At 38.9% G+C, this 21,807-nt stretch overlaps 4 protein-coding genes across 9 annotated transcripts; 1 reads left to right on the forward strand and 3 right to left on the reverse strand.

The window, feature by feature from the left end:
- Positions 1-18: 18 nt before the first annotated feature.
- LOC135637360 (110 kDa U5 small nuclear ribonucleoprotein component CLO-like) lies at positions 19-6,078 on the reverse strand. Its single transcript, XM_065150065.1, has 10 exons — positions 5,184-6,078; positions 3,796-3,864; positions 2,495-3,688; positions 2,301-2,399; positions 2,023-2,181; positions 1,404-1,489; positions 1,121-1,319; positions 909-1,019; positions 562-768; positions 19-474 (listed from the first exon to the last, which is right to left on the reverse strand). The coding sequence occupies exons 1-10, from the start codon at positions 5,958-5,960 to the stop codon at positions 376-378; spliced, it is 3,000 nt and encodes a 999-aa protein (XP_065006137.1). The 5' UTR covers positions 5,961-6,078; the 3' UTR covers positions 19-375.
- Positions 6,079-8,484: 2,406 nt separating this feature from the next.
- LOC135637040 (disease resistance protein Pik-1-like) lies at positions 8,485-9,464 on the reverse strand. Its single transcript, XM_065149383.1, has 3 exons — positions 9,311-9,464; positions 9,149-9,227; positions 8,485-8,906 (listed from the first exon to the last, which is right to left on the reverse strand). The coding sequence occupies exons 1-3, from the start codon at positions 9,317-9,319 to the stop codon at positions 8,638-8,640; spliced, it is 357 nt and encodes a 118-aa protein (XP_065005455.1). The 5' UTR covers positions 9,320-9,464; the 3' UTR covers positions 8,485-8,637.
- A 169-nt stretch (positions 9,465-9,633) lies between these two features.
- On the forward strand, positions 9,634-14,001 carry LOC135637037 (glucan endo-1,3-beta-glucosidase 5-like). The gene is made up of 2 exons (XM_065149376.1): positions 9,634-10,906; positions 12,665-14,001. Exons 1-2 carry the CDS (start codon positions 10,563-10,565, stop codon positions 13,773-13,775), a joined length of 1,455 nt encoding a protein of 484 aa, XP_065005448.1. The 5' UTR covers positions 9,634-10,562; the 3' UTR covers positions 13,776-14,001.
- A 496-nt stretch (positions 14,002-14,497) lies between these two features.
- Positions 14,498-21,389, reverse strand: LOC135637038 (E3 ubiquitin-protein ligase RGLG1-like). 6 transcript variants are annotated; one of them, XM_065149378.1, is made up of 13 exons: positions 21,213-21,389; positions 19,986-20,002; positions 19,707-19,914; positions 17,927-18,011; positions 17,351-17,491; positions 17,055-17,168; positions 16,873-16,970; positions 16,610-16,689; positions 16,423-16,528; positions 16,212-16,339; positions 15,982-16,126; positions 14,910-14,966; positions 14,498-14,835 (listed from the first exon to the last, which is right to left on the reverse strand). In XM_065149378.1, exons 3-13 carry the CDS (start codon positions 19,887-19,889, stop codon positions 14,755-14,757), a joined length of 1,218 nt encoding a protein of 405 aa, XP_065005450.1. In that variant the 5' UTR covers positions 19,890-19,914; positions 19,986-20,002; positions 21,213-21,389; the 3' UTR covers positions 14,498-14,754. The 6 variants fall into 6 exon arrangements, with proteins under 6 accessions (XP_065005450.1, XP_065005453.1, XP_065005452.1 ...); XM_065149381.1 differs by adding an exon at positions 20,667-20,748 and having other exon boundaries at positions 19,707-19,997; XM_065149380.1 differs by adding an exon at positions 20,667-20,748 and having other exon boundaries at positions 19,707-20,002.
- Between the last annotated feature and the right edge of the window lie 418 nt (positions 21,390-21,807).

Raw genomic sequence — 21,807 nt, forward strand, 5'->3', positions numbered from 1 at the left:
TCCATGAGTCCAGAAACGGGAGATCAAAGCCAGCGTGCAGTTTCGCCCTGCCAGCGTCTAACTAGATTTATACAACAGTTTTCGAAATAGAAACTAGTGCGCATCATACACATAAATAAAAGTGCGCCACAGCTGAAGTATGTGTACTAAGGGATGGGAAGGGCTTAAACCACTACGGGAGGAAGAAACAACAACACAGTTTGGTTCAGGCTTGCACGATGGCTTTCAGAAGCAGAGGCTGATAAACCAAAAGTACATCATCTCGATGCCCACCGGTGCCTCATATGCAGGGGCTTCTCAAGGGCACACCAAAAGAAGAATATTATCGGCTCCAAGCATTAAAAAGAAGGTTGACTCTTCCCTTGCTCTGTGGCGTTACATAATCTGCAGATGAACATCGGCAGCCTGCTGGGCAAGCTCCACCACCATAGCCTCATCGAAGAATTTGTTAATGCTTACATCTTCACTCATACCCTGAAATAACAACGTTTTTGCTCGTTACACACCCCAACCAAACATAACAAAATAGGCAGCAAAAACCTGGGAACCAAGTATGCAAACCTTTCGACGCCGTGTCTTGACCATGAATTCACGTGCAAGGTGTTGTATTGGTGCCGGTTCAAGGGGACGGAGAACTATGTTCTTGTCCAATGGATCACCAGGAACTATAGCCCAGTGATCAAAAACAGAGAGACAGAAAGCTTGCCCTTGAGTATGGTATCTTAAGTCCGTCTCAAATCCAAATGACTCGATCACAGGCAAAAAGGCCTATTATTTTTTTTTTTTGCAAGTACAAAGACAATCAGTGAAGCAATCACCAAAATCAGACTCATAGGTGCCAAAGCCCAAGCAAGCAAAACATGGCGGAAGCTTAAGCACATTTTTAAAAAGGTGTTAGGAACTCTAACCTTTACAATATATACGGGAGTGCCAGGCTTCGGCACATCTTGTGTTACATGTCCTCGCCTTCGTGACAGCACCGTGTAAATAGCAGAAACACAATCTATCGGTGTTTGGATCTGAAAAGACATGAAAAACACCAATATCATAATTAAGAAAAGTTCAAATGAGCTAACATAGATATCATTTCGCAAAAACTAACACAGGGTAGTAGTACTACCTCAACATAGTAAACGGGCTCCATAAGCCGAGGATTCGCCATCAGGAAAGCTGAATATACCACCCGCCTTGCAGTGGGGATAATCTGACCACCACCTCGGTGCAACGGCTCTGGAGCTATGGATGCATTCAGGATTTTGAATTTCACATTCCGGATAGGCTCATCACAGAGAGGACCTTCTCGCGCACCCCATTGGAAACTACGGACCAGAAAAGTTCATATAATAAACAAAAAAGATTACATGCAAATGTATTATTGCTAATTAGTAGAGGACTGCCTTTACCCTTGAACGATGGAGTCTCTGACAGCATTCAACAGATTTTTGTCAACTTCACTAGGAAGAGTGTCATCTAATAAGATATTAGGCCCCTGCATATGTCACAAACAGAGAATATATATAAACACAGATGTTTAATTTAAAATGTTTAGGTGATCGAACAAAACAGATAAGAAGTTCTTGCTCTTTACAAGAAACAAAACCGACAAACAAATTGTATAAGATATGATACAGGTCTGATATGCACCAGCATACCGACTGACATATGGTACACATACCGGTCAACACATCCCAGAGGAGGCGGAGGAGAGGAGAGAAGAGAGGACCAAGAGGAGGAAAAAAAGGTAAGGAGGACAATGATGAGGAGAGGTAAAAAGGACTGGACGGGTCAGCCAGCCAATCAAGGTGCATCTGACGGAGATTGAGAAAAATAGAAAAGAGGTATTAACAAAAAGTTTTTAATAAAACCCTAAAGCGAACCAGACCAGGCAAAAGACCCTGGTCCGCATGCCCGTTCAGCATCAGACCAATAAACTCTGCCCAGTGCATATCGGTCTGGGCAGTATTTCAAATCGTGCATTCAGATAGGCAAATCCATTAACACATTATTAAAGCTTTTACTTACCTGCTTGTCTGGACCAAATGCCCAGATAGACCTCGCTGAAAGCAAATCCCAGTCATAGCGTTTCTGGAAGAAATCACTAATATCTCTTTGCCGTGCATCAATACTAACAACACCATTCTCAATATCTTCTGCCAAACCCTTCTCCAGTGGCTCTGCAACCTATACATGACAAAGAAAAGCTCAGATTCATAGTCATGCAACAATGAACCACTTATTATTGCCAATGAGAACTGATGTATGTAAAGAAATGAAGACTCATTTAGACAGTAGGAACCCACCATAGTAATTTTGTTCCTTTTGTTTGGTGTTTCAGCAAAACACTTCATTGATGAAGTTTCAACCACTGTCTCGCAAAAAGTGACAACAGGATCTGCCACCTACAACACCCACACGTTGGATTTAGTAGACTTATACAAGCCCAGGTGCATTGTTTGCAAAATAAATTGATGGTCCATGGACCTCATTAACAAACCTTAACTTCAACTTCAGAGTAAAGTTCCCTCAGGTCCTTCATTATTGAATCAAGATATATCTCACCTGTCCCCAGGATAGTGTGTTCTCCGGACTCCTCAACCTTAGTAATAGCTAATGGATAACTCTTACTAATTTTCCTAAGGCCCTCCACCATCTTGGGAAGCTCGCTTGGATTCAATGGCTCGGTTGCGGTCTTCACAACTGATAATGTGTTGAAGCGAAGGGGCCTAAATATATAAACATCTTCATCCATATATAAAGGGCATAATGTTGCTGTCTTCATGATTGACGCATCAACACCTTCGATTAGAACCCAAGAGCCAGCAGGGGCTTTACTGATGGGAATACGATACCGAGCCTGATAAACCCACAACTTGGTGACTTCTTTAACTGTCATATCTTCTTCATCTTCAGGTGAATATCCTTCGCCAAGTACACGCAAGGTTTGACCAGTCTGTATAGTACCACTATAGACCCGACCAAAGGCATCAAACACGCTACAATCAGACTTAGGATAAAGTTTTGTAATATTAATCATAAGGGGACCATATGGATCACAGTTTTTCATAGCCTCAGCAATATAAGAGTCTTGAGGCCCTGTATATATGTGCTCCACCTTCTTTGTTGCAGCATCCCGAGCTGAGGGAATGTGCTGGACAAGCATATCAGTGAAGCCAGTTGCAAATCCAAAGACCGAGCTGCAAGCCAATCTCAGTAAAGGCTTCACATTCAACTTGTAAGCTGCATTACTCAGTGTGACTCCAAGTTCTGCAAGGGTTGCCTCAACACTCTTCTTATGTTCTCCAATTACCTGGCTGTAGATTTTGTACAATGGTTCAAGAATAAACTGTACAAATGATCTCTCTCCTCCAGCCATAGGAGGTTTCTTCTTAAATACTCTTTGGTCAGGGTGATAGTACATATCCCCCCATAAGCGTGATGCAAACTTCACAGAGTCAAATGGTATGCCATGAAGCTTAAGATATAGCTTAGCAAAGGACTGCAGTGTGAAAGACCAACCAGCATTTGCACTGGCAAAACAAACATTTCCAGCCACAGGATCAACCATTTGGGTGCCTCCAACAGTAGTAGAGCAAGATGAGATCAAGTCATTGATAGCTTCCAATGTGTGCCTCAACTTAAAATATGCATCAGTGGGAGGGAGTTTTAGCTCCGTAATAAGTCGATCAACCTATCTCAGTAAATTTAGATAAAAAATAAGGTTGGATACAGAGATTAAAGAAATGCGAGGAAAAACAGAAGACCAATTAAGGTTACAGATACGAAATGAAGGTTCACCTTATTCATTACAACCACTATGGGCAACCTCTCTTGGATTGCGTGTCTTATAGCCCTCTCAGTGTTAACCTGCTCAATCAACAATAGGCAGAAAAAGAAGCATCATTCAGGATCAAAATAATCTTGAAAAGATGTCCTTGAAAAGCAACAATACAGCATTATATACTTCTTTTAGATACAAAACACCCTATTAAAGAAATAAATGCAGTGATATGGCTTTTTGACGGAGTTATTGCTTCATTAACATGCTTACTTGTTTACAATTATTAAGAACCCAACTGAGGAATAAAATAAATAGTGCTACAGCATTATGGCCACAGATCTTGCTTGATTAGCATGCTTTGCAACAGCTTCACTTATTATGAGACACTATTAGTCAATCTCAAAAAATCAAGCATTGAGACACAGGAATGTTTAGAGGCCAATGGTTAACCAAGTAAATTAGCACCTAGCACCTCTCTCCTATGTGGTATAAGAATAACTATGTTGAGTACTTACTGATTTGAATTTCAGACTAAGTGAAATAACAGAAATGCAAGCGAAAATGTTCAAAACTCGAGAATAAAAGAACCTGGAACTTCTATAAAACTGCCAAGATATCCCTAAAGACGACTCCTTGTCCTTCATAGTAACAATGCATTAAATGTTCCATATTTCATATGTTTGATCTGACCTCACTGTGATCGAGAAGATAAATGATTGGCTTTTTTATACAATGACTTGAAAAATTATTATTATGCTATTAACAGGAAATCCACGAGAGAAAAAAAAACATGACATGTATTCACTGAACTAAACAATCCATAAACTCCAACAGCTAATTCTTTTTACGCTTTCCTTGTCAGCTAATTCTTGAGCTAAGCAGGATAACTTTATCTGTCTGATATACAAAATAATCACAAATGTAAGTACAGATAAACAATATAGAGTCAGATCACAGCTGTTTTTAGCTTATATCTTGACCAAGGGAAGGAAAAAAGCTTTATCTCAATAAGGGGAAAAAACTCTCCAACAGGAAAGAAACATTAATTATAAATTCAACTCATAATTAACGAGATGAGCCTAGTTATAGCATTGCACATGAAGCGTCTGGTATCTGAACCATTACAGGATTTGACTATTTGAAGCATCAAACGGGTGAGGGTGCTCGAGAAAGATTTCAAATGTTCCAAAGAATGATTTGCATAGATTAGACTTAACAGTGCAGGAAGAAGTCTCTTTTGTTGTACTAAGAAGATAATTTTTCCAAATCTTCAGTTATGCTTCCCATTAATTAATCCTTGAACTAAGTTGAACTATAATGATATATTCACTTGATTGGTGAACATAAACTCTGAAACAAGAAGAGGCAAGGAAACTAATGGGATAGAGAATAACAGTGCGATTACCATAACACCTTCTGCAGCATCCACAACCAACACAGCTCCATCGGCGAGGCGAAGTGCAGCTGTCATTTCGTCTGAGAAATTGACATGGCCTGGCGTGTCCATTATGTTGCAGAGATACGACTTGGCATTGCTATCCTCGAGCACAAGTGACATGGGCACTGCCTTGATCGAGATTCTCCGCTCCTGCTCATCGATCCTAGTGTCGGTATACCTTATATGCCGCTCGTTCTGCACATCAAACGTGGAGATCTCGTGCGTCTGCTCCACCAGCATGTCCATGAACAGCGTCTTCCCGTGCTGGAGGTGCCCCACGAGCGCCACATTCCGGACCAACGAAGGGTTGGAGGCGAGGCCCAACAGGAACTCGGTGGAAACGTAGGTGGAGGAGTCCTTGACGCCGACCTCGAACTTAAGGGTGCGGACGGGTTTGATGATGGGCTGCTCCAAAGGCTGCTCGTCCTCGTCCATCACCAGCGTCTCGACGCCCTCTCCGTAGACCTCCTCGGCGGTGGGATAGTACTTCTTGTCCTCGGCGAGGACGATCTGTGAGGCGGCAGCGTCGACGTCCATGTCGTCAGGTCCGCCGGCGCTGGTGATCCAGCCGTTGGCCGCAGCGCCAGGGGAGGCCGCGCCGGCATCTCCATCGTCAGATGGGGCGGATCCGGCAGGGGACTTGTCTCCGGTGGAGGCGTCGTCGTCGGAGGCGTCGGAGCCGACGTCGGACTCGATCTCCGGGCCGATGTAGTTGCCGAATTCGTCATAGAGGCTGTCGTCCATGGCGGATTTGGATGGAGATAGATGCTTAGGGTAAGTTTATTGCACTATTTTGGGTTTAGGGTTTCTGCAGCTGCTGGGTGAAGAGAGGGAAGGGGTGGGAGGCGCAAAAACACAAGGCCTTATATATATATATATATATAGCCGCAAATTACCGAGAATTTTTTGTGCATGAAATAATTATATTTTTTATTTTTTTATTTATAAAAAGTAAATGGATCTTATCTACATATTATTATGGTCGAATTTTCGAAAAAAATAGATTTTTTTTTCAGAAAATGCTGCCTACTCTCAGAATTCTTTAACGATATTTTTAATACTTAAAATATCATTGCTCGTCTATCCTCGTGATCGATTTGAGGAATCGATCCAGTTATAATATTTAGTATTTTTTTTAAATAATATACAAATATTTATAATATAATATATATATAATATAATATTTTTTATACTTCGTTATTATATTTTTCTTTGTATTATTAAAAATACTATAATATAATATTAAAATATAATATATACAGCATTGTTAGAAAAAATATCTATATTATTAGGAAAAATAAGATAGGTATCGTAAGATGTCTCTAGAAGTCCCTGATGTTTGAGGTAAATATACTCATATGCTCTAAAGATGACCAGAGACTGAGTTTAGGTGTAAGTTTCTCGATCTGAACCTTTCAACACTTGAATTAGTCTAAGATAATAATTAATAATTATTTAAAAAAATAATTTAGCTTTGATTATCATATTAACAATAGTTTTTTTATATCAAATAGAACGCGAGAAAATATCTCATGAATATTTTTTGAAGGAGTTAATCTATAATCATCTATTTTGAAAGAGAAGACAACTTATAACCATCTCGACTTATATGTACTTGAATTGACAAATGGAGCAAGTCTTGACTTCCTCGCTTTATATCAAATAGTGATTGATTGACAAAATATTCTCTATAATAACAAAATATAATTTTATAAAATATTAAAAGAATTAGAAATTTTAACCTATACAGATAGATTAATCGTATTCCATGACATATGTGGAGTCAATGAATAATTAAAGATTATGTACCGATCGAGGGTATATGTGGAGTCAATAAGTCTACGAGTCATATACTTTGCTTCAATGATTAGATGTGTCTATCTAAATTTTTTTTATGCATCAATAGATAATAAATTATATATATATATATATATATATGCCTTTCGAATTAAATCTTTTATCTAAAGTTAACTTATCATATGGTACCTATCCCACCTAAAAATTTGATACATGTGAGTGTGTCTGAATTGATTATGGTTTCTAACTTCACCTCCTGATAGTGAAACCATTATATTTATGTCAAAAGCATATCTAACATCATGATACCTTTCTTTTATAGGATCTATGGTGTAATGGTATAACCCTGGGTTTTTATATCATATTGATTAGGTTTGCTCAGAGAACATCATATCATTGTCATGATTTGAGTAGAAACCATACACATAATGATTTTCGGTATCTTGTTCACTAGGTATACTTACGTCACATCATATTATTATCATATTCATCGGGCTCTCATATTTTACTATGTTATACAAATATAATCTTTGTTGATTGCCTATGATATAAGTATAATTTTTTATTATTAATTATATCAGGAGTGGCCATCTCCGGTGGAAGAGTTTTACTTTGGCACTCGGACGACCGAGTCACATCGCTTTGATGCTTACCTCTCACAAACAACAATTTTGAGTGACCCAAAAATTTTGGCTTAGAAGCAGTAATCGTGTAAGACTGACAACCAAACAACTAATGAATTCTGATAAGCTTCGCTTTCCTGAAGAGTTTGTGTCGATCACGTCCGGTGACGGAGAGACGATGACGCAGTCGCTTCCTTGTGCAATCATAGCGTCGAGACTATTGAAGCCTTTGTTGTCCCTCCATCCTCATTCATCAATCATATACGATGGGTGTTGGGTGGTTTGCCAAGTGGTGGGACACACTGGTGGTTCTCGCTTTCACATATCCAAGATTTCAGATCAATCTTTTCCAAACAAAATGATATTAAAGAAAGGTTCTTTGGATTGTTCATGTGTGAATCAAATGGAGAATTCACATCATGTTCAAATTAAGAACAATCAATTATTTTATTTGGAAGCTATTTTATGACATCATTGAATGACAAGAGGCCAAACCAAGAAAGAATGAATAGAACAACTATTGGTTTGGTTTGATCAGATAATAAATAGATCGATAGTAGTGTATTTCATAAAGTGTTTCAGGAAACAAACATATATTCATTATGAATGAAATCAATAAATTTATATTGATATTGATATCATCTATTTAATCTTATTATTTTTCTAATGAAAGATTGATTTGATTTGTTCATGATTTTTTTTTTCTTTACACTGAAGAATTTGTTCTCATTTCCAGTTTTTGGTGCGTACAAGTGAAGTATTTTTGACGTCAAATATTTGTTTTCATGTGTGTGCAAAGTACTGTACTGTACTGTGAGAAGTCCCTTTCATGGATTCTTGCACATTGCTCAGCCAAAACTGCAATCTGCTATCATACAATAAGAATAGAATGGTTGTGATGCAACACACGACACACCAAATCTACTACCATAGCCCACCGTCCCCATTTCAAGACCTTATCACCATCCTTCCATGGTGATCTTCGACGATACAGATGATCTCTACATTATTCTGCAAGGGTCGTGGTTGGGCTCGCGGATCTCATACACAGGCGGCATAAGATTGAAGTGAGGAGTCCAAGTCGGAGGGCACACCCAGCCATCTTCCTTCTTCTCCTCTTTCTTCTCTTCTTTTTTCTCTTCAGCTGACCCGACTTTAACGAGCTCGACGTGGCCCATCTTTTTTCTGAGCATGGTGGTCAGAACGATCGAGTCAACCCCGTCGCCGACCACGACGATCTTGTCTTCATCCAGTTTTGCGGATATCACACCTGCCAACGACGAAACCCAAGCCTTAGAATATTAATGACCGACGAAGTCAGTAAGAAGATGGTGGGGCGGCGATGATGATGATGACGACGATGATGGCGGCGTCACCTTTTGTGCGTTTAGAAGGTGAGAAGAAGGCCTTCGAGTAACGATGGAGATCGAAAGGAAGATAAATTGCTTTACTAGCAGTGCAAAGACTGGCAGATGCTAAAGAGAACTAATAAGACTCTGTGTTGTTCATTACCAGGCAATCCCACAGCAATCTTGAGAGCTTTGGAACGCTTCTTGGCATCTTCCATGGTCAGCTTCATCACCATCTCTTGCTGCAGAAGACAAACACGACCTTAGAAGAGAGAGAGAGAGAGAGAGAGAGAGAGAGAGAGAGAGTTCATGTTCTGCTGCTCACCTTCACCATGTTGACGGAGGGAGAAGAAACTGGTGAGCTTTGTGAATTGGTTTGAACCTTCCTGCCGACACGGTGTGTTCTCTGGGAGAGATGAGTTGAGGGCTTGGAAGGACTCCGGGCCTTATAATGGAAGAACGCAAGGAAGACGCTGTATCCACACGATTATGGATGAGCAGTCTCCAAGTCCAAGTCTTCCCTTCGACAGCAAGTCTTCCATTTTAACGGACAGAGATCGGCGGTCCAACTTTGATCGAGTCAGTCATCCACTTCACAAGTCCGTCGGAGTCATCACAAAACACTGGGTTTATGTCCACAATGGGAGGCGCCCCAATCGCATTGACGAGGAACGACGCGTTCGACGTGTCTCGACCGAGACAGGGACCAATGAAATGATTGACCTGGCAGTCGCTCATTGGCCCACGTCGTAGGCTCGATAAGTCACCGTGCCCCTTTGTCGACTCGGGATGGGTGTGAGCTTCACGGCGGCTGCGAGCATGTCAGCATCAGATCTCTCGGATTCAGGTTGCTGAGTTGACTATTCTATTCCACGCGTTCATATTAATAAGACCATAATTGACATAGTAGACTCAGTCTACCCAAATCAAATCATTGTTGCAATCGCCTTATCTTTTTTCGACGTATTTTGTGAATTATTCTTTTTATTTTTTGTTTTCTTTTTCTGTCTCTTGGAAATTGAGCTCCTTCAGAGACTCTGTCTTATTCGAGAAGCCTCAAATTATTGCCACATATCATATCCAAGTCAATCCTAACTCCAAGAAACAGCTTCGTCTTCCCCTGGAACCACGGACACCTGGAAATTTCGAAAAGATAGTTGACGACTTTAACTTAGACACTGGAATTCTAATATTTCCTAGCTACGGTTACTTGTATAGAATCCCATTCTTCTCCACTACTACACAGCGATTCAAAAAGCCTCAAATTGTTGCACCAAATAATATCCAATTCAACCCATCTCCAAGAAACAGCTTCGTCTTCCCCTAGAACTACGGACACCTGGAAACTTCGAAAAGATAGTTGACACCTTTTACTTCACCGCTGGAATTCTAAGAGTTTCTGCGCTCCGATTACTTGTATAGCATCCCTTTTACTTCACTGTGCCCTCCCTTCGTATCCGTTGGCCCCTCGTTTCTCTCTCTCTCCCACACACACACCAACCGCCAAATCCACAGAATGAGCTCCAAACCCTGATGAGACATTTGAAATCTCTATCAAGATTCGATCGCTGGAAGAAATGGCAGCCCCCAATCTGGTAAAGGCGCTTGTCTTGTGTTTTTTGCTTCAAAGATCTCTCCTTTTCGTTGATTCAGCGATTGGTATCAACTGGGGGACGCGATCTTCCCACAAGCTGCCGCCTCCCGTTGTTGTGGATCTTCTGAAAGAGAACAGGGTTGGGAAGGTGAAGCTCTTCGAAGCTGACCCCGACATCCTCCGCGCGCTCATGGGAAGCGGCATTGAGGTGATGGTCGGGATCCCCAATGAGTTGTTGGGTGTGTTGGGATCTTCGCCTGCTGCCTGCGATCAATGGGTCAGCCGGAATGTGTCGAGATTCATGGACAAAGGTGGTGCCGACATCAGGTGCGTGATTCGTGGCCTACGGTGGGACATTTTGAAGATTGGTTCGTGTTTCTTCGGTTTCCTGATTCGAACATAAGTTTCTTATGCTTTGGTTCCTAGATCTCTCGCATGTCGTCTGTAATGAGGATGATTCTTTGGAATTTGCGGAAAATTTGACATGTTTCTTTGCAGGATAGTAAGTGATTTAAGGATCGAGGACTTCAAAAGTCCAAAATTTAAGTAAAATCAAGATCAGTATGACATATATCATCATGCAAACGCATATGAACTTCCAAAAATATTGCATTCTGAGACATGCATTTTAGTTGCATTTCTATGGCAAAGCAACTTGCAACCAGTGACGAACAAGACATATATCACAATAGCTTTCGTATTGTGAGTAATAGCTTCTGATGCTGAAAAGGATTAAACTCCAAGACTGTTTAATTTGAACACTGCATACATTCGATCAATAGATACTTTCTAGAAATGTGTTGTAGCTTAACCTGAACCAGACATGCATACCGTCACAAGATTTTCTCGAGAGATCTGTCTCTGTATCTTGTTCTCTTAAAAATGTTCTACAGAAAGGCCAGTGTGAAGCAACATTGTGTTCTGATGAGAGTGGAATTAAAAACACGCCTAGCTCTAACTGATCAACCGAAACAAAGGTGTGACATTTTTCTTGTAATCGAACAATACTGGTGCAATGAAGAGAAATCATGTAGGTACTGAATAATTGTTAATTTCAGCTGAGCTGAACAAGTTGGTTTCACAATAGCTGTTGTTCATTAGTGCAGAATGGCATTTTGTTTATCTTTTTTTGTTACTGCAGCAAAAAGAAATTTTGGGCCAAGTCTTTTGTTTTATCCCTTGCTTCACCATTCGTCATTATGTTCCTATATTCTAACTGATTTTTTCGTATGTATAAACTTAGTATAATAAAGAAATGTTAGTAAAACATGCTTAATCTTTCTTGGAAATTTCTTTAACAAGCTTTTTTTTTTAATTGATACTAGAAACTACAATTTCATTGATAGTGTTCCCCGTATCATGTACTACTTTGAGGCATTAAAGGTGTCATCTTCACATGCTCCACAGAATTTGCTAAAATTGAAGTTGCGGGACCAAAATTACCTACTGGCATAACAGCTTAGAAAAAGCAGGTTCTTATTGTCTAGAAATTCTAAAGTCTGTATTATTTGTAGTAGGCCACTAAGTGAATTAATTATCTCTCCATCATGACATGGATTAGCCTCAAAAGGGGTCTAAAGAAAGTGTTTCGACATTATTTACACTGACTATATTAACCTATAGGTGTGGCAACTTGTATGGTGCAAACTTTGTAATGTGTTTGGAATTGATTTAGGCTACACTGTTAGCAATAAGCGATTATATTATGACAATAGCCCAGAATCTGTCGTTGGAGCTACAATATGGTGGGAGAGGGTTCACTTGAAGAAGTGTCATCTCAATGTTGTTATCCCATACGAAGATGGCTCCAATGGTGTCTGGATACTTTTGTTGTGATGACTCCAAGTATCTGTTGGATCGATAATTCTCATGGTAGTAACCTGATCTTGTGCCCTAGAATGCTAAATCTATCGTCTACTCGTAGGCCATAAAGTAAATACTGTAACTTCATTTCTTAATTACCATCTGTGTAAGTTCTCTAATACATGATAAAGTTCATTTTTCCCAGGAGTCAGCTTTGAAGGAATTTTCTTATGTTATGTTGAACTTAAACTTGGGAACTATTTCATTGTCTCCTTTATGCAGATATATTGCCGTTGGAAATGAGCCCTTCCTCACAACCTATCAAGGACAATATCAATCTCTAGTTCTTCCGGCCATGCTCAACCTTCAACAATCGTTGGTCAAAGCAAATCTGGCAAGCTATATAAAACTAGTGGTCCCTTGCAATGCTGATGCTTATCAATCAGTGTCAGTTCCTTCTCAAGGGACTTTTCGACCTGAGCTAACTCAGATAATAACCCAACTAGTCTCTTTTCTTAATACAAATGGGTCCCCTTTTGTGGTCAACATTTACCCTTTCCTTAGTCTCTACCAGAGTTCAGATTTCCCACAAGATTATGCCTTCTTTGGGGGTTCTTCTCACCCTGTTGTCGATGGCCAAAATGTGTATTACAATGCTTTTGATGGCAATTTTGACACTCTCGTGGCTGCTCTCAGCAAGATTGGTTATGGACAAATGCCCATAGCCGTTGGTGAGGTGGGTTGGCCTTCTGATGGAACACCAAGTGCAAATTTAAGTGCTGCAAGGGCCTTTGTTCAAGGGCTAGTCAATCATGTTTTGAGCAACAAAGGGACACCCTTGAGGCCCGGGGTTCCTCCAGCAGATATATATCTCTTCAGCCTTCTTGATGAAGATCAAAAGAGCATACTTCCTGGAAGCTTCGAACGCCACTGGGGAATTTTCTCTTTTGATGGCCAGGCCAAGTACCCATTGAACCTTGGCCTGGGTAATGCTGCATTGAAGAATGCTAAGGATGTTCCATATCTTCCACCAAGATGGTGTATTGCAAACCCATCCCTGGATCCTAGCGCTGTAGCAAATCATATGAAGGTAGCATGCAATGTCGCTGATTGCACCACTCTATTCTACGGAGGATCATGCAACGCAATTGGGGAGAAGGGGAACATCTCTTATGCCTTTAACAGTTACTATCAGTTACAGAAGCAGGACGCCAGAAGTTGTAACTTCGATGGGCTCGGGATGGTTACCTTTCTTGATCCCTCCATTGGTGACTGCCGCTTTCTTGTTGGAATTAGTGACAGTGGTAGTCCTGTTGGTTGCACAAATTTTTGTGGCTTATGGATCATGGCCTTGTGGATATTAAGTTATGTAAGAATTTTGAATGTGTTGTAATGTTCAAGCAACTTGTTCTTTTGTTTTTTCTTCTGGAGGTTCTGTGGTACCTCATCGAAATTTCAAGACTTTGCTCTGTGAGGATGAACACATAACTCTTATACCAAAGACCACCATACATGTTTATCTCAATTGTGTGGATGAGTGCATGCTATTGTCTCTGTAATATTCATTAACTGATTTGTTCGATTCTGATCATTAATTTGCTTGATTTGTCAAAGTGGGTGACAGTCTCTCTTGTATCAATTGTTTGTGCCTGTGAGCATTAATTGTTTTTGATGTTGTGGGCCTTCACAGAAACATCTATAGCTTGATGATGAACCAAACAGCACCTGCATCCTTCTCTTGCCAAGAAGTCATCTGCATAACATATCCACACACTCAGAACTCCAATAAAGAAAGACTTAATCATAGGCTTTAAGATTCTGTGGGTTTGCATAAATTACTCAATCCACTTTTGGTTTTTTGTTCTCCAAAAAAACCAAAATATATTACCTATTTATATGAGTACAAAAATTGCCTCTCTTATCAAACAAAGACTATTAACCCAGAAAGATCTGAGGGTCATTTCCTTCTCAACAAAATGCTGCCCTTGAGGCTTCTAGCATGATTGGCAACCGACCGCGTCTGCCGTAAAAACGGGAGACAATATGCATCTCAAATTGTTTAAACAAAAATAAAATGTCCTTTAAGCAATATAATTCAATATAACTCAGGAACACTATTTGAATGTGTATGGATAGAATTAGCAGCTGTCAAGTTTACATATGCAGCGTAGGTAGAGAGATTAAACATCTTGAACATGATCCACCAACATTGATGATATCCCACACAAGTAGATATCTACACACAATCATACAGACAAATTGTGTTCAAGTAGAGCAGCATTTGCTTTCAGATGCAAATAATGTCCTACAAGCTCCTTACAATAATCAAACTTCAAGCATTAGTAGCTCACTATGCATCTAAAGTTCAGGCATTAGTAGAGCCTTATCTTAGTTGTAATATGGCTTTGGCATATGGGGCAACGCTGCAAATCTTTCCCACAGTCGAAACAAGTCTGAGAAAGAAGAAGACTCGGTCACTGCTCGATCAGCCAATTGATTAAAATAGCAACAAGAGCTTTTGACTTACCTGATGTCCGCACCCAAATGCAAAATCCTTTGATTTCCATAGGCAAATTGGACAGATCTGCAAACCAAGTAAAAAATCATTTAGGATTTTAACAACCGTAAACACCATATTCAGATTATTTTTAAGGTCTGTTAGAAAGAGTAACATTGTTCTATCAGCATCTAGAATGTTAAGTTAATAATATACTTGTAAGCAAATGCATCCAGTTATTGTGTTTTTCTGCCAATAATGACTTCTTCACAACATTCTACAGGTTTTTTTTTTTCATATGACACCTTTCAGGTATATTCCTCTTGTATCACTATTTGCATTCTGTACCAGAAAATTTCCCCTTAATTTTGACCATCTGACACCAGGAACAAACAATCAAATATGTATTGTACTTATCACTTTTTATGAACTCTTTGATTTCTGTAATAAAGGTACTTCTATGGATTCGGTGCTGATGTGATCCTAAAGTAGCAAGTCAGCAACTACATATTATCATATGTGATGCCTTGTTTCCAACTTCCAAGTGTCATGTAGACATTGTGCAAATGCTATGTCAATATCATACAGGCCGCGTGCAAGCACAAATTTCTCACACTTTTTATGGGTTCTCTCATGCCCATTTGGTGTTGGTGTCCCTGACTTGGCACCGACATGTTTGCTAAGCTATCAAAGGAACACGAAATCAAGTCCGTATCGCCCACAAGGGTGCCACGTTTTACCAAACAGGTGTCATAAGTCACCACATCAGTAAAAATTTTGTTAAAGCAATTTAAGCAATTTCTTTATGAAGTTTAGAATACTTTTTTGGACAACTAAAGCAATTGTCTAGGTCCTGATAAAAATAGTGGTGAAGAAGAGAAAGTGTGCGAGAGAGTTGTTTGTAATAATGCATGACAAAGGAGTTAAAAGCAAAAAGTCCCAGCATTTATTTAAATTTTTATTTAAAACAACAAACATGAGTCTCAGAAGAAGTAAATAGCAAGTTTCAAGAGGACTGAATTTTAAATTTCATTTTCTTGGATCTGGGATCTTCATCACAGCAAAGCGTAATCAAATTTGAAATAATCAAAATTATTGATACCAGCTTATCCTCCATAGAACTTTCAGAGGTGGCAGGTGGGTAGCTTCTGGTGATTCCAGGACCTTGCTCAAAGCTACTTGACCGTGAGTAAGGGTTCCTGGTTGGTGGAGGAAGACAAACCCTATCAGGAACTCCCCTTCGTTGACTGCATGATGCAACAGCAGAGTGCCATGCCAATAAAACATTTGTACATCATTAACAGAATTTTGAAAAAAAAATTATCCACAAACCCCAGAAGTTGAAGGTCTATTGTTGCTTGATACTGTGAGGGAATTTCCATCAGTGCAGCAAGTGCAAACTCTGTCTCCTTTCTACTGGCAGGGATGTTTCTAGACATTATCTCAGTAAAATTCACAAACTGCATAGGAAAAAATGAATTTATGCTTCACCCTGCAATTACTTTGAATTCAAATGAAACTTTTGTTAGGTGTATCTTGGAACCTGGAAATTATCAAATGCTCGGGAGGGTATATTGTCATCAAACTCATGCATCATATCCCATGGACCATCTCCAACTCCAACAAGAACTATTGACAAGGGATAGTCACTAAAAGCAAAGAAAATAATGTCAGAAAAGCATCTAAATAAGGAAAAGGAATATCTTCACAGTCACGTATCTGATAATTACCTTGCTTTGACTATGGCACCGAGTGTATCTCTCTCCTGTGGACTTAATTGTCCATATTGTGTGTCTACGCTTCGTGTCACCTATGCAACAAACAAAAGGGAACTGTTATCGTGTGACACTAAAATCATTTGAAAACTAGGCATCAAGTCCTACCAAAAATGAAAACGAATGATGCATCAGAGAGTAAACAACATGCACTCTGGATGTAGCAGTATACAAGAAGAATATATACAGAGAAAACTTATCTAAAAGCATTAGCTAACCTGCCCATCAGCAATAATAAGTAGAACATGGTACTGCCCATGGGTGTTATCGACAATGCCTATGGCTGTTTCAATAATTGGTGCAAAGGACGTTGGCCCTGAATGAAATATGTCGTGTTGGTTCCACTGGGAATCATAGAGAACTGCTCCAGATCTGAGAAAAGATTAAGAGTCATACTGACCAGCTAGCCGAAGATTTGGAACTAGTTCTCTGTAACGTTCAAGTGCTTCTTCAAAGCCATTACATGGTCGGTTATCTGGATAAAAGCTGAATACTTCCTGGTCATGAGTGGATGCTGCACAATAAAAACAATAATATGTTTCTATCTTAGAATTCCTTGGTCATTTCCAAGACTAGAAGAGTTTAGATTTAGCATCAGGCTTGACAGCTAAATTTAGTTACTGCAGAACAACATAGTACGACATGTCAAATGATGTAACTAAATGAATATCTATAACCAGCATATAAATCACTGACCGTCACCAAACCCAAAGCAAGGAATAAGATTATCTTCATCAAAAGCAGAAAGTGTCCTTCCAATAATAGATATTGCCTGTTCATAGGGGTTTGGAGTATTCCCAATGTCATGTAGGCAATGGCGGTTGAAAGAAACTTTACCTAACAACAAGCACAAAACAATACAATCAGTAAATTCAAGGAGTAAATGAAAATCATTATGTTTAATGATAAATGTGGCTCAAATTAAACATAAAAGGACAGAACTCAAAAATAGAAAGTCTGCACAATGAAATAGTTGGTAAGTACCTAGAATCAGCAAAGCTACAGAGGTTATCGTTCTCTCAACATAAAGCATGTTAACAATCTTAGGGGACAAGGGTGACATTTAAGAATTTTATGATCAATATCTCATAGTGGACAAAATTTGCATTATGAATATCTCAAAGTGGAACTAATAAGAAGAAACTCAAGTTGTATTTTTATTGTCTGAGAAGAAAAACACTGTGATTGATTTTATTTGTAAATTAATAGCCAGCTATGTATCTCAAGCATGTACTAAGAAAAAGGTGAAAGGTGGGATTTGTGTGTCCGAACCTGTCCATTCATTGCTCTTTGTAAAATCAATTCCCACGATAAGATTTGATGATTCAAGACCTGCTTCTGCAAGTGCCTCAGTAACCTAAACAAAATCACAAATGTACCATTCTCAGATTACTCACATAACTAATATGGATCACTTGATCTTACACCTAAGATTTACTATAAAACTGAGAAGTAATTGCAGAATGAACTGAGATCACAGTGATAAAACAAATGAGAAAAAAAAAATTAGATAGTTACTTATATTAACAGATGAATTATTACTTTCATGATCTAAATATAATATAGTTCAAACTTGCACAGAAGTAAAGAGAAAATTTGTTTTATCATTGATGTACTATAACAAGCAAAGAAGACAAACAGTAGCAGTGAACATTTAAATTGATGTGAATGCACTCTATCAATAGATATGCAAGGTGCTAAATTGCAGCAGCTACTTGAGTAATAGGAACATATAAAGTGTCACTGAACAAGAAAAAAGGCCTTTTAATATTTAAAGGACACACACACACACACATATGTGTGTGTGTGTACATATATATACAAAAGGCAAGTTGGTCCAAATTTGAGCAAAAGAAATACACTGTGAAGAAAGCATTACATTGTCTTCATGGTGGTGGTCTATTCTCTGTAACTTGATTTCTTAAAATAACCTCAAAAGGTTTCTACCTATTAGCAAAGCATCAATCTCTAAGAAAGATTGTGTACATAGTGTTCAAGAGATATACACTAATGAATGCCATTTGCTGTATGATTTAGTGTTGATTAATGAACTATGAAGATCAAATTTTGAAGTAGCATTGCTGTTTCTGAAAACAAAAACAAAAAATCAAAAGTCATAGCAAAGCCTACATATTGTTATGAGGAAAAAGCTATTAAGAAACAGCTATTAAGTTTTCAGTTAATTGGTCAACTCAAGAGGTACCTTGGAATGCATTCCAATTTGGAGTCTTGGAGAAGCTAATAAAAAGCACTACGGCCATATGTGATGAATGGTTGATATGTAAAGGGTCAGGTCAAACAGAAGCATATAACAGAAATGAGAATACCTACGATTCATGTCTTAGGAACCAGGAATACATATTCGGCAATGGTGAAAGGAATGTGGCAGTCATTGGAAAATCATTTGAGCCGCACAGTTATTATCAATGAAAATCTCATAGAAAAGTAAAAGTGTGACCAAGAGCAACTTGATAGGTCCGGATGACAAGCTGAAAGGTAACAAGCATTAAAATTGTATCACATCTGATCCATCAAAAGTGAAAATAACACTAGAATTCTTCGATAGGTGTAACAATTACTATGAAACAATATAGTATCTCTAATTGCTAATGGAAGAACATAATATATTTAATCCTAAGCATCATTTATTATGGGGAAACTTTTTTTTCTAAGGAAGAACGAGTGTGATAAATTAGATTGCATAAGTTGAACATATTGGATATAAAATTTTGCTAGGTGAATTTTGATAAACTTTTGCTGCTACCCTTTTCTTTATATGTAAACTGTGACCGCCACTTCTTTCTTCATCATTCTATGATGTTCCTTGATATGTACATCCATCACAACCGTTTTCTAGAAGTGGCAATTAGTTTCAAATGTCTACCAAAACTGAAGAAACCAAAGAGACAACTTACAAAATAGCAAGTTTTATCATTCAAGATAATTAGAGAAGATCACATTGCTAACTTATGCTATTTACTTGAACATTTACAAACAGGAGAACTGGAAAAAAAGAAAAAAAAAAAGATGACTTCTGCATTGACTAGCATACTTGACTGAGTGTTTGGTAGTCATCATTGATCCTTGAATACTTTCTTTGCAATCTGTTTACTGTTTCAGGCTGCACATAATTTGAAGCAGCTGGAGAGAACCTTGGAGCATAGCTTGAAGAAGAATGGCCATAATCATAAGAGTCGCGATAAGAACTGTGATGTTTGGACTCTCCCCCTCCCATTGTAATAGTTCCCACTCTTGGAAACCTTCAGACACTAAATCTCTAAGTTATCCTTTAAAAAATTTTCAGATGCTATAGATTTCTAAGTATGGATACCTCCTTCAAATGCTGATCTGGCACAAAAGAGCAAAATTTTAAATTATTTCCAAACCAACCAAAACGTGTGCCAAAGAAACAAGAGTTTGGCTTATTTTTCTAGAAGGTAGTAGTGAAAACCATAATTCATAATTCCATCCGAAAAATTCATTGCCACGGAAAAGTAGGGCACATATGTTCATTCATGAAACTGGATGACAAAATCTAACAGCAACCTTTTTCAGTACTGTGTTGAATTGAAAGAACATTGAATGACTAAGTTAAGAAAATTCTGCATTAGTCTGCACATCAGTATACAAAACTAGCCACTAGCATTTAATGCGAAAAAAAACCTTGATTCCACCTCAGAATAACACCCCCAAGCTACGAGGAAATAGAAAAAATGCGATTGGAAAAGCAAAGCATTTAATATATGCTGGTAAGGTTAGTCATCCAGATTCCAGGTTCTAAAAAACCATCCGACAGAGATAGTAATGGATAATCATGGGATTGGCATTAATGAAAGCAAGTAGTTAGCTAGGGAAGCATCATAGAATGACAAATCATTCTATCAAGAATTCATCAAGAGAATCAAACTCACTAAATTAAATAATACATCAGACAAGGAGCAATAAATTGAGAGAAGGAAGAAAATCAAATTTAATAGGCCGAATGATTGACTCATGACCTACAAGTACTTACATCTGCTTATTGGTAAATGTATGTAAAGCTTCTAGCGAAACACTGGAAGAGATTCATACACGATTTTGCCTTACAATCGAACCTGAAATAATATTTTAGTCAACCGAAAAAAGAAACAGACAGCGAAAATTCAAACATAACCCAAGAACTAAGTTCGATCGGCGTGTATCAAAATGAAGGCAACCGCATCATCTTGTGCCGAGTAAAATTTGATCGACTGAACCTTACTTCAGCTCGGTAATCCACAGCATCAAACTGACAAATCAATCGTTGAAAATATCCCGAAAATCGAAATTTTTTCATCATCCACTAACTTTTAGAACGACAACGACAACAATAACCAGTAAAGAAAAAGACGACATTGCGCACTGCGAAAATAAAGTCGGATTCTCACACCATTCCCTAGCAAGATTTAATCTTCGATCGAATTGTAAGACTACTCAAGGATGTGAAAGACAAGAAACTACTAAAACCCAAAACAGTGAGAAATCATGTTCTCAGCCCAATAATTGCAACTCACGAAACGAAGCCGAAGACAAAACTCACCAAAAAAAGGGCTTCGGGAGAGGCGATTTTATCCACCAGCCAGGAAGATGTGAGCCGCGTCAATCGAAGAACTTCAATCGACCAACAGCAGAACGCTATACCTCCACCACTAAGCCTCGTAGGGGGAACCAACAACAGCCGAACGCAATTCCTTCACCGGTAAGCCTCCGAGCGACAGTCGTTAAGACTCTTATTAATGTCCATTTTTATTGTCTGAAACGAAAAAAGGGTATCTCGCACACAATCACAACAGACCCAAAAACGCACCGGAATCGTATTGGGTAGAATGACGTAAAATGATGTCGTTCATCCAATCGTAAAGCAGGGTTGTTTTATTGGTATGCCCATCGGGGATATATAAACGAAAACATTTCGGGGTCAAGTCAATAAAAGCGGGCATATTAAATGGCTTTTGTATCGGGTTCGGGTGGAGTAAATACCTGCGTTGACTCGCTCCCCGGCGGCGTTGACTCGGGAAGTCATCGGAAATATTAAACCACGAAATTGCCCCATCTTAACAGTAAATGTCAACCCATTGTGGCCATGTGAGTTGTCCAAAGGGACAGGGCACTGCGGGCATATTCGTCGGAGGGTT

This window comes from Musa acuminata, chromosome BXJ3-4, assembly GCF_036884655.1.
Source record: "Musa acuminata AAA Group cultivar baxijiao chromosome BXJ3-4, Cavendish_Baxijiao_AAA, whole genome shotgun sequence".
NCBI classification, from domain to species: domain Eukaryota; kingdom Viridiplantae; phylum Streptophyta; class Magnoliopsida; order Zingiberales; family Musaceae; genus Musa; species Musa acuminata.